At 40.7% G+C, this 12,862-nt stretch overlaps 1 protein-coding gene across 3 annotated transcripts in view; it reads right to left on the bottom strand.

Annotated features, from left to right (window-relative positions):
* The window catches only part of ppargc1b (peroxisome proliferator-activated receptor gamma, coactivator 1 beta), a 202,777-nt gene that overhangs the window by 39,263 nt on the left and 150,652 nt on the right, over positions 1-12,862 (bottom strand). For 2 of the 3 annotated variants that reach the window (XM_088080748.1, XM_088080749.1), the window contains 4 exons: positions 11,790-11,915; positions 7,142-8,195; positions 6,667-6,712; positions 3,765-3,829 (listed from right to left, as the gene is read on the bottom strand). In XM_088080748.1, the coding sequence (XP_087936874.1) occupies positions 3,765-3,829; positions 6,667-6,712; positions 7,142-8,195; positions 11,790-11,915 (1,291 nt within the window). The remainder of the gene's footprint in view (positions 1-3,764; positions 3,830-6,666; positions 6,713-7,141; positions 8,196-11,789; positions 11,916-12,862) is intronic. The other variant, XM_088080750.1, reaches the window with a different exon arrangement.

The following is a 12,862-nucleotide window of genomic DNA, read 5'->3' as shown; positions in this document are numbered from 1 at the left end:
GTTGCAAAAATGGCCAAAAAAAAAATCGCATAGTATAGTAAGGCAAAAAATCTCAAATTTTGACCCGTCCCAAAAATGGCTGAAAACCGCTCATAATAGCTCACAAACACGCGCCATAGCATAACATGTTGAAAATAGGGCCGAAAAACGCCCGAAAAGTCATAATATAGCATGTTGCAAAAATGACCAAAAAAAAAAATCGCATAGTATAGTAAGGCAAAAAATCTCAAATTTTGACCCGTCCCAAAAATAGATGAAAACTGCTCGTAATAGCTCACAGACACGCGCCATAGCATAACATGTTGAAAACAGGGCCGAAAAACGCCCAAAAAGTCATAATTTAGCATGTTGAAAAAATGGCAAAAAAAAAAAAATCGCATAGTATAGTAAGGCAAAAAATCTCAAATTTTGACCCGTCCCAAAAATGGCTGAAAACTGCTTAGCATTACTCACAGACACGCGCCATAGCATAGCATGTTGAAAACAGGGCCGAAAAACGCCCGAAAAGTCATAATTTAGCATGTTGAAAAAATGGCCAAAAAAAAAAATCGCATAGTATAGTAAGGCAAAAAATCTCAAATTTTGACCCGTCCCAAAAATGGCTGAAAACTGCTTAGCATTACTCACAGACACGCGCCATAGCATAGCATGTTGAAAACAGGGCCGAAAAACGCCCGAAAAGTCATAATTTAGCATGTTGAAAAAATGGCCAAAAAAAAAAATCGCATAGTATAGTAAGGCAAAAAATCTCAAATTTTGACCCGTCCCAAAAATAGATGAAAACTGCTTAGCATTACTCACAGACACGCGCCATAGCATAGCATGTTGAAATCAGGGCCAAAAAATGCCCAAAACGTCATAATATAGCATGTTACAAAAATGGCCAAAAAAAAAAATCGCATAGTATAGTAAGGCAAAAAAACTCAAATTTTGACCCGTCCCAAAAATGGCTGAAAACCGCTCATACTAGCTCACAGACATGCGCCATAGCATAGCATGTTGAAAACAGGGCCGAAAAATGTCAGAAAAATCATAATATAGCATGTTGAAAAAATGTCCAAAAAAAAAAATCGCATAGTATAGTAAGGCAAAAAATCTCAAATTTTGACCCGTCCCAAAAATGGCTGAAAACCGCTAAGCATAGCTCACAGACACGCGCCATAGCATAACATGTTGAAAACAGGGCCGAAAAACGCCCAAAAAGTTAAAATTTAGCATGTTGAAAAAATGGCCAAAAAAAAAATCGCATAGTATAGTAAGGCAAAAAATCTCAAATTTTGACCCGTCCCAAAAATAGATGAAAACTGCTTAGCATAGCTCACAGACACGCGCCATAGCATAGCATGCTGAAAACAGGGCCAAAAAATGTCAGAAAAATCATAATAAAGCATGTTGAAAAAATGGCCAAAAAAAAAATCGCATAGTATAGTAAGGCAAAAAATCTCAAATTTTGACCCGTCCCAAAAATGGCTGAAAACCGCTTAGCATTACTCACAGACACGCGCCATAGCACAGCATGTTGAAAACAGGGCCAGAAAACGCCCAAAAAGTTAAAATTTAGCATGTTGAAAAAATGGCCAAAAAAAAAAAACGCATAGTATAGTAAGGCAAAAAATCTCAAATTTTGACCCGTCCCAAAAATGGCTGAAAACCGCTCATAATAGCTCACAGACACGCGCCATAGCATAACATGTTGAAAACAGGGCCGAAAAATGTCAGAAAAATCATAATATAGCATGTTGAAAAAATGGCCAAAAAAAAAAATCTCATAGTATAGTAAGGCAAAAAATCTCAAATTTTGACCCGTCCCAAAAATGGCTGAAAACTGCTTAGCATAGCTCACAGACACATGCCATAGCATAACATGTTGAAATCAGGGCCGAAAAACGCCCGAAAAGTCATAATTTAGCATGTTGAAAAAATGGCCAAAAAAAAAATCGCATAGTATAGTAAGGCAAAAAATCTCAAATTTTGACCCGTCCCAAAAATAGATGAAAACTGCTTAGCATAGCTCACAGACACGCGCCATAGCATAGCATGTTGAAATCAGGGCCAAAAAATGCCCAAAACGTCATAATATAGCATGTTACAAAAATGGCCAAAAAAAAAAAACGCATAGTATAGTAAGGCAAAAAATCTCAAATTTTGACCCGTCCCAAAAATACATAAAAAACGCTTAGCATAGCTCACAGACACGCGGCATAGCATAGCATGTTGAAAACAGGGCCGAAAAATGTCAGAAAAATCATAATATAGCATGTTGAAAAAATGGCCAAAAAAAAAAATCGCATAGTATAGTAAGGCAAAAAATCTCAAATTTTGACCCGTCCCAAAAATACATAAAAACCGCTTAGCATAGCTCACAGACACGCGGCATAGCATAGCATGTTGAAAACAGGGCCGAAAAATGTCAGAAAAATCATAATATAGCATGTTGAAAAAATGGCCAAAAAAAAAATCGCATAGTATAGTAAGGCAAAAAATCTCAAATTTTGACCCGTCCCAAAAATACATAAAAACCGCTTAGCATAGCTCACAGACACGCGGCATAGCATAGCATGTTGAAAACAGGGCCGAAAAATGTCAGAAAAATCATAATATAGCATGTTGAAAAAATGGCCAAAAAAAAAATCGCATAGTATAGTAAGGCAAAAAAATCTCAAATTTTGACCCGTCCCAAAAATGGCTGAAAACCGCTTAGCATTGCTCATACAGACGCACCATAGCATAACATGTTGAAAACAGGGCCGAAAAACGCCCAAAAAGTTAAAATTTAGCATGTTGAAAAAATGGCCAAAAAAAAAATTGCATAGTATAGTAAGGCAAAAAACTCAAATTTTGACCCGTCCCAAAAATGGCTGAAAACCGCTCATAATAGCTCACAGACACGCGCCATAGCATAACATGTTGAAAACAGGGCAAAAAAACGCCCAAAAAGTTAAAATTTAGCATGTTGAAAAATGGCCAAAAAAACGCATAGTATAGTAAGGCAAAAAATCTCACATTGTTTACACGTTTTAGACGTGTATAGCATGTCAAAAAATGGCCAAAAACCACATGTCTTCAAAAATCATGAGAAAACATCGTAGTATAGTATTTCCTCAAAAATGTTGCAAAAAAACTCATAATATAATCAAAAATCATAAAATTAAGTCATAGTATACCATGTGATCAAAAATCATGAGAAAAGGTCCTTCTATAGTATGTCATTAAAAATCACGAAAAAACATTATCGTATAATAAGTCATCAAAAATCATTAAAAAATCACAGTATAGTATATCTCCAAAGACCATGAAAAAACGCCATAATATAGTATGTCAAGAAGAAATCATCAAAACCATCATAGTATGGTATGTCGAAAACAACTGTCATCAAGACGTCATATGGCAAAAAAATTGTCACCAAAACGTCATAGTATAGTTTGTTAAAAAAACCTGTCACATGACTGTGACATGTTATTGTTTAGAGACATTAGAGTGATATTTATCTGCTGCTTAACATCAAACTATTCCATTAATGTCAAAAAACGGCATAGTATAGCCCTTCGAAAAAACGGCGGAAAAAGTCCCTGCTTTTAACGTAAAAAAAGTCATTGAATAGCATGTCAAAAATCTTTTACGCATCTCCAGCTCAAAAAGAAATCTATCCCCGATGGTGTTTATGCACGACTTCCCGTTACTTCTATTTCCAAACAAAATAACATTTCACCTGTTGTCATCAACTTTTATCCAGACAAAAAAGCGTAAAAATGAGCTTTTTTTACCTGCTGTTCCACACAGATCCACACTGAGCGTCTGTTCGAAAGGCTTGGTGCTGTACTGGGACTCTCTGCAGGTGGAGACACAACCGAGATCAAAGAAGAAAGAGAAAGAAATTAAAGATTGCTGTGTCATGCTGGAATCTGTTGTATTTTTCAAACGTCTAAAGTCAACAGGAATCCAATAACAGCCTCGAAGGGCTTCCCGGTGAAAGCTCGGTTTCCCCCCCAAAATAAAAATGGCACAGTTTCAGCTGATGTCTGCTGAATCTGAATTATGTTTCTCGCTGTAAATGCTACTGGCATTTCTCGGCGCTCCTCATTTCTTATCACAACAACCATACGTACTCCGCTGTCCTCTCCGCTATTCTTCTTCTGCTTTCTATTTCTGGCTGCCTGTTTCTGTTTCTGCAGTTGCCATGAAAGGTAGGAGCGGTGCCGAGTGGATTGCCTTCAGGCGGGATATTACTTACCCTCCACAAAGAAGAGGAGAGTAAAATAAAATTTAAAAAAACCACACACACTGCTTTTTTTTTTTTTTGGTGAGCGCTTCAGAAGACAGATTCATTTAGAAGATGGACGGACGCCAGGGGTTTGTGCAAGAAAACATTCGGCTTTGTGACTGACTGGAGCTGGAGAGGGTCCAGGGTTTGAGGCTGGATGTTAGGGAGGTTAATTTGGAAAAGTAAGAGCAGTGAGGGCACTCCGTCTGGCACAGATTAAAATCGAAGTAAACCAGCCAGAGGCCCCGATTCATCAGGGATCCCGGAATAAAACCGCTGAATTTGGGCCTGGTTTATCTCGTTACATATTTCAAAATACTATACAATCTTATGAGATTATACATGACCGAAAACCAGGCTGAAACGAGGATTACCAGCTGGTGGTTGTATGTCTCTGCACACCAGTGAAGTTTCAGTTATAGTTTACATCCGTGTGTGTGAAAACGCGTGCGTCACACACATCGAGAGCACGCAAGATCTTCAGTCAGCACAGTTTCAAGATTAGTGTCACCAATTCAGCGTCTGACCAAACGTCTCCCCTTCTGTTTCTGAGATATGATGCTGAGTAACAGAAAGAAACGTGTTTTTGCAGAACTATATGACGTCGACGTGAACTCGAACTATGGCCTTTTGAATTAAGCTAAATTTAAAGAAATTCCCTCGAGCCGTTTTTGAGATATCGCGTTCACAAAAATGGAGCGTACAGACAAAAACATTGTGTATCACTGGCGTGGAGTCACAAAATGGATACAGGCAGATTTTTTGATAAATCTGGTTATATTCTATCTCCTTTTCGACTTTTCTGGCGACTTGTCGATGACTTATAGTGGTTTGAGATCCACAATCCGGCCTGGTCTTGATAACTCGGTCAAACTTTGCTACACTAAATGTAAATGTGTTCATAAGCAGCAGCTGGTCGTAAGTTGTTCCAGAGGCTTTTTGCTCCCAGCCAACATCAGCTCCGCAGGCCAAAAACTCAATATTTGGAAATAAAAATGTATGAATTATGGACTGCCGCCACATCGTGAAGCACTAGTTTATATAACTGGGACAATGGGACAAATGGGATCGAATCAATCAGTGCCGAATTTTAAAAATTAAAGGTGATTAACGCAGTGGTTTGCATGTTTACAGGCATTAGATTACTACAGCTGAAACAATCCTCTGCTACTTAATGGAATCTGTGTCTCGCTCAGCGCTCATAAATAAACGATTCCCACGATGTTGAGTGCATTTCCTCAGCAATCTGGAACAGCAGCTCCCATTGAAACCATTAGTATTTTACGTCAGACGTTAAAAGGGGAAAGTCTACCTGGAATAAGAGCCCGGCCATGTTCTGCCGTTATGCATTATGGATACACGGACAGTACAGTAGTTTTACATATCCTGCATCAATATTGATTGATATGGAGGATCTGCAGAGATATGAGCTCACATTTTAAGTTCATATCAACAACTCTGACTCTTGAGCACTTCACTGGTTTATGTAGAGTCTTTTTACTGGACATTAGCTGCCTGTATCAGACCCAATAACCAACCTTCTGCTGCGGTCTTTTAACAACAAGCAGACGCTATTTGATATTCGCACCTGTCCAAATATTCAATACATTTTTAAGAACCATTTTGCATTTTGGCCCAGGTCTTTTTGGTTTTAACCGCTTGAAACCTGAGTAATTTTGCTTTATTTCTTTCAAAAACACGATAAGAAGGCAACGAACAACTTCAAAAGATGGACGAAAATGCACAAAAAATTGCAAGAATGTAGTAGAAAGAAAATGATCTGAAATTAAGTGAGAACAACAAAACAAGAACAATGGTACATTTTTTTTTGCCTGTAACATAATTTTGATTATAACTTGAGGGATTAGTGTTATAGTATAGTTTTCTGGACATTTTCTCTTGTTTTTGATCTCTCCCACCTAATTTTCAAGGCATTTTCTTTGTACCTTTTACTTTTTATTTGCAGTTTGCAGTTTTTTTTCATGTTTTTAAAAGAAGGTTTCAGAGGTTTAAATGCTTGTAAAAGGCATCTGAACATAGACGCAGTTAAAAGGTTTATGCAAAAATAAAGACGAATGTTGAATTTCTAGATATTAGCATGCCAAGAATTTAGCCATAGTTAACGTGTGTATTTTTTTTTAGAAAAGCTGAAGTGAAATCAAGCACTTAAGGCAGCAACAATCCTAAAAAAAAGCCTGCAAAATCCTGGAGGGACTGATTATAATCAAGTGAGGCCAAGGACAAAAGACATTTATAAAAAGATTTTTTTCCGCAATTCTCAACATAAAGAACCGTTTCTGCTGCTGCAGGCTGGATGCTGCATGGAAAATGAGGGAGTACTTATGCCGAGCTCCCACTGCATGATGAAACCCAGCAGGTACTTTAGATTGAAGAGAGAAACTCACCCTGTGGACTTGGGGTTGAGAGGCAGACAGAGGCAGGCTCGCTTCTCTGCAATCAGAAAAAAAAAGCCAGTTACAACCTCGCAGAACTTTACATGCATGCTGGAAATGTCCGGGATTTGTCCCTTCATAGCAGCGGTGAGAGTGTTGCCATCTAAGGCTGCATTCACACGCAACTGAGCGTCTCAACAGTGTCATTTTCTCAGTCATTATGTGACTCGGATATAAATAATCTGTCACATTTTTAAACTTCGTATTTAAGACATACATTAAAACTCTCACATCTCCAAGGACATGAAGAAAATCCCACATCAGTCACATTTGTCTGAATGTCGCTGCAACAGCAGCTGAGTCAGTGTTTGCGAAATGGAAAAACAGCCAAACAATGCAATGCACCCTATTTTCAGATTAATGTATTAATTTTAATTTTGATTAGAGGTTATAAAAAATGAGAACGCATGTTTCCTCTCCATCTCACCGTTGTGGCAGCAGGATTTGGTCGGCTCTGTTGGTCCGGCGCTGCCGTCACTCGACGTTAGCTGCTCTGGCTGCGTCTCCGTCGTCGTCCCTCCTCCTGCTAGGGTCGGCAGGAGTTTGACCCCTGCCCGTCCCTCCTCCTTCTCCTCCTTGTCCTTGCCCTCTCCTTCCCTCGCCCGTGCAGGCCGCAGCCTCTTGGCGAAGCGGCTGGGGAAGGAGGCCAGGCGTCGGGAGCGTCGGACGGAGAAGGAGCCGCTGTCCTCTGCGGTCTCCTCTGGGCTTTGAGGCGCCTCGGAGGAGTAGCTTCTCCTCTCAGGGGAGGACGAGTCTTTACGAAGCTCTGGTTTCGGGGTGCTGGGGGAGTGGGTGGGGGCTGATTTAGCCGGGGCGGCAGGAGCAGAGACTCTGTTGGGGCTGTGGGAGTGGGAGTAGGGAGGGCTGTGCAGTCTGTAAGGCTTGCTCACATCGAAAGAGCTGCTCTGCTGCAGGAGCTCACGGAGGAGGGAGTTGGCCTTCATCTCCCTCCGCCTTGCAAAGGGGAGCCTCCTGGGGGCACCGCTGCCTGCGCCAGTTAAGCCCCCGCTAGTCCCGGGGGTAGCCACCAAAACAACTCTGCTGTGAGAGTTTGTGGCGGCGAGGCGGGCGGCCTCGGGTCTGGCCCGGGGCCTCGGGGCGTCGCGGTCCTTACGCTCCCAGCCCTGCTGCTTGCGTGTGGGCAGGCAGTAGGTGTGCATGTACGTGATCAGCTCCACCACTGAGTGCAGTTCTTTCTCGGAGCTGAACTGAGGCTTGGCTGGTTCAGCCGGGACAGCAGCTACGACCGCGCCGCCCTCCACCTCGCTGCTGGAAGACTCCTCCTCTTCCTCCTCCCCTTCCTCCTCTTCATCCTCCTCCGACTCACTGTCCTCGTCCTCTTCTTCCTCTTCGTCCTCCTCTGTGTCGGGGGCCGGGGCGTCCTCTGAATCCCGGGCGGTGGTGAGGTGGCGGTGGAGCTCGGTGCACAGGCGGCCCGCGGGGCGCACGGCTCGGGGCTTCCGCTCCTGACGGAGGTCACTCTGAGGGCGGAGACACAGACATAAATACCAGCACGAGAACTCGTCAAACTGGGTCCTCGTTAATCCAAATTCAGAACCCATCTGCTGTCGGTCTGATAATAATAAAACAGCCGGATACAAAAACTGTTTCTGTCTCTAAAGGTTGTTTTCACATGAGGAAAGATCTGCAGATGGGCGACAGGAAGCAGAGAATTCCCAGAAAATACCCCCAAATTCTTTGTTTTTAGTTGAGAGGATGAAGATCACAGAAGGAAGTTTAATTTCAAACCTCAGTATGCACAAACTACTTTAAAACAAATGTGTATTTCAGTACGTGGTGTCAAACTGTGGAGTTCTTCAGAGAGCGATTTAAAGGGTTGCATCAGTATCTTCAAAAAAATGTTTACGGACAAAATAACGAGGCAATATGAAGTTGCCAGGTAATGTTTTTTTGGTAAGTTGCTTTGTTTGATTTATTTATTTTTTTCTTTCTCTCTTTCATTTTTCTGTGAGCACTGATGCTACGTAACTGACAAACCAATCATCTATTTTTATTTGATTTATTTTTGAGAAAGGGGGGCCGGGTAAAATCCTCCCTGTCCCTTTTCCATCAGGGAATGTAATGTATCAAACAACGCAGGGTCTGATTTTAATTGTCTGTCTCCACGAGCGGAAAGTGATTGAATTTCTGCATGAAGAGGTGCTTTAAAAATGCTAAAGCTTTTGTGCTGTTTACGGCCGTGCCAACCGTCAAATCAGGACAAAAAACGAGAGATCAAATCTTGAAAATAGTGACACATAGAGGCAAAAAGTTTGAAAAAGTCACAGAGAAACGGCGGCAGACGTGGATTAAAAACCAGTGACCACTTCGTGAAAGGTGAGGCTGTAATCATTTTGCTTCTTCAGTTTGTATCCGGTTAATATCTTAAAAAAATACAACCAGAGTGGTGATATTTCTGCACACATACGACATTACTCAGTAGAGCTGATCATAGCCTGATGCTAGTATTTAGCAGGAAAAAAAAAAAAAAGACTTTGTACACATTCAAGAATGCAACACATTATTTTTTAGGCTTCTGTCAATGGACATCGATATGAAATCTCAACCTTAGATTGAAAATAAACCTCGGCCTGACTCAGAGAAACTGACACTTAAACTTGACATTTACTATTGATATTTTAGATTGAACTTTTCTTTTTTATCCGACTCGGCTGTAGCTGGAAATATCTCATCACACTGTCAACAGCCGTTCATGGGCACAAGAAAAATGAACCACCTAACAAAACAGAAAACAGAGCCTTGAACACATGGGTGCATCTTCAATTTCCTGCCCTGGATCCAGAAACACTGAACAGGCAGCCGTATACTCTGCTCTCCACGCTGCGAGGGTGAATCAGCGTGCAGCTGAGATGAAATGGCTGATTCTATACTGCTCACACACACAGAAAAACACCGACTATGATTCACTGTTGCCCTCTTGCCCTGTCAGTCAATACTCCCGCCATCTGCCACAGCAAAGCCACACTGCTGTCAAACTAAAGCTCACGCACACACACGGATGCATCCAGGCTCGGCTTATCCCCCGCGCCGCGTCCTGTGCGTACTTTGTATCCTGCTCGCTCGAGCCAGAGCGGCAGAGGGCCGTGTGAGGGCTCGCCGTGCTTTATGCTTGTACAAGATAAATGACTGGTGTTGCAATCAATGACCGCTTGAAGCACAATGCTAGCAGCTATCCAATTACTGCTAAGTCATACAGCAGGAGCCATTGTAAACGTCCTCTCCTCCCCAAACACCACATCTATCACACAGCAGCCGAAGGCCTCTGCGAGCTTGACGGCTCCGAGAGTTTTTAGTCCAGAATGACATCTATCAGTTGGAAAATAAAAACCTGTTGTGCATTGAGCTGCTGGCTGGACTTTGGAAAGCTGATTTTCTTTTCCGGTTTCTATGAACGGCGACCAACAATTCAAGCCCTTCCAGCGCTGCTCTTTACCCGATACGAGTTTTTAAAGGCCAAAAATGACGGCTATTGTTTCAGAACTGAATCCGCCTCCTCTTCAACAGCTCCATGATCATTTATTCCTGCCGCAGCCCGAAATTAAACCTCAACGCTAAAACTCTCCCCAGAAGGCCGTTACAAAGAATAACTTTAGGTCGGACTGATGTTGTTTAACAGCAGCGTGATGCAAATCTTAAAGAAAGGACACGCATTAATCTGCCGAGAAAAACTTTGATGCAGAAATTCCAACAAATAATACGTTTTCTTGTCTGCAGCCTTCATAATTTAGTGCTGGTTAACCCTTTGAAATCTGAACACATTGGCTCGATATCTTCTTTAACCTGATGAGAACAAAGAGAAACCCTAAGAACAACTTTATAAGAAATGACACAATTTGACATTTTTGGGGGCGCTGCCTGTTTATGCCTGGAAGAAGGTCTCTGACTAAAAACTGGATGCTTTTTCTTCAGCTTTAGTTTTATGCTTCATATCTTCAGCACCTCAACTAAGTTTGTACACCGCATGTATTTTTCTCCAACAAATTAGTAAAAAGTTTACAGGAAAAGAACCTGAAAAAAAATAAACAAACAAGGAAACAACCTAAGAAAAAAGTACTATTAAGACAAAATATTTTTGTTGAAACAAAATAATTTTAAATTATTTTTTTTATAATTGGAGTTAAAATAAATAAATACAGTTTTCTTGCCATTTTTCCCATTTAAGCAATTTTGTAAAAAAAAAAATCAAATGAAAAAAATCTGTCCTTTTTTAAAACTTATTTTTTATTTATTTTTATTATATTAATTAATTAATTTATTTATTTATTTAAATTTTTTTATTTTTTTAAACACATTTTTTGGTAATGTGAAGTCTATCTAGACTAACAAACAGCACTACAGGTAAAAGGGAAAACATGTATTTTTGATTTTGGGGGTCACACGTCCTTTTAAATTAGGCAAGATAATGGATGTAGTTAATGGAAATTAACATTGGCTGAAACAGGCTACAAAGTGTGGACTCAGGTCAGATTCATTTAATACTCAACCATCCGCCTCAACGGTTTGTAGCTTAATTTGTCCCCTCAGCTCCACCTTTGGTTTTGAGGCAGAGCAGCCATTATTTGTACAAGCACAAGATAGAAACCACAATATTAGTATTTTCAAGCACCGGGACAACCTATTAATGTATTTTTTTTGGGGGGGGGGGCATATGCTGTAATTTTAAAAGCAAACAGTCTGACCAGAACATCCAATCATTTTCTGAGATCTGCTCTGCGAGCTGCTCTGAGTCTCGCCTGCTCGAAGCTCAGCTCCTGCAGTGGCAGTGATGCTGATTGCAGGCGCTGCATGCAGCAGAGAATTACTTCTGTCTCAACTCGCAACCTCTGAGGGGAAGTGACTGGAAAAATCCAATTCTGTTATCTCTCCGGCCTTCACAGAGAATGAGGCGTTAACCAGCGAATACAGAGATGTGCGTCTGAAGTTACAAAGAAAACACACTGCTCTGCTCCGCTGTGAGGAAGTTTCTGAGAGAGTTTTAAAATCACATTAAACTCACTGTAAACAAGCCAAATCTGCCTTTAACCGACAGGTTTTCACAGTGACTGGTGCCTCACCTTGACCATAGGTCTGACCGGACGTAGGTGCAGGCTTCTGTTGCTATAGCGATGGCCGTGGACTCTATCTTTGTGTGCGTCGATGCCCGTGGGCACGTTGGGAGGAGTCAGCAGCAGCTTCTTCAGCTGGTGAGGAAGAGGGTGGGAGAAATCAGTTAGGCCGCACCTTTAAATTAGAATCCAACATATTTAGTGCAGTGATATTTAATTTTTTATCTTTTCAATAGTAAAGAAAGAGGTTTTTTTTTCTTATAATCAGTGGCATCATTAGGCTGTGTTTTTTTTGGGGGGTCTGTTTCAAGTATGTTTCTTTAGCCTCACTGTGAAAATGCTTGAAGCGTTAAAGGACCGTCAGAAATTTGAAAATCCAATGATAATTTCTGTTTTTACAGTGTCTGGCTTCAATACATTATTTTTGGGGGTCTTTTATTTTGGCAGGGCTAGGGGTTTGGAAGGCATGATTGTTAAAAATTGTTATCATTTTTACTGTTAAAACAATCACCAAAATTAAAACATTGACATTACAAAAATAAAAATAAAAAAATACCAAAAGTGTTTAAAGAAAAAAAAGGAAAGAAAAATCACCCAAAATTTTAGGAAAGAAAACCTGTTTTCTTTAATAATCATCAGTAAAATAATATGTTTTTAATGATAGCAGTTGCAAAGTTTATGTTTATGTTTATGTTTATTGAGGATCCCCATTAGCCGACGCACAAACGCCAGGCTAGTCTTCCTGGGGTCCTAGAAGACGTCCTAGAAGAAGTATTTTGTTCCTGTCCAGTACTAATTACAAAAAAAAAATTATGAGAGCGCAATTCATATTTTAAGTTACAAAAGGTTTTCAGTGATAAAAACGAGCCAAATTGCTTAAAAAACCATCAAAAGAATTAATCAAAGAGGAGGATCCCCCTGCACCCCCCTTCAGAGGTTCGGGCTAAGCCCCCAAAGTCCTCAAATCTTAAAAACACCCCTGCTCGTAATAATTTCCTTACAAGGACCAAATGCGTTCACGTGGACAGAAAGTGGGAGACGGTCCAAACTCGAGCCGTTCATTTCAATTCTTAATCTACATT

This window comes from Plectropomus leopardus, chromosome 8 (genome assembly GCF_026936395.1).
Source record: "Plectropomus leopardus strain MGB_pleo_1.0 chromosome 8, ASM2693639v1, whole genome shotgun sequence".
NCBI classification, from domain to species: Eukaryota; Metazoa; Chordata; class Actinopteri; order Perciformes; family Serranidae; genus Plectropomus; species Plectropomus leopardus.
This window is presented reverse-complemented; position numbering and strand designations above follow the sequence as displayed.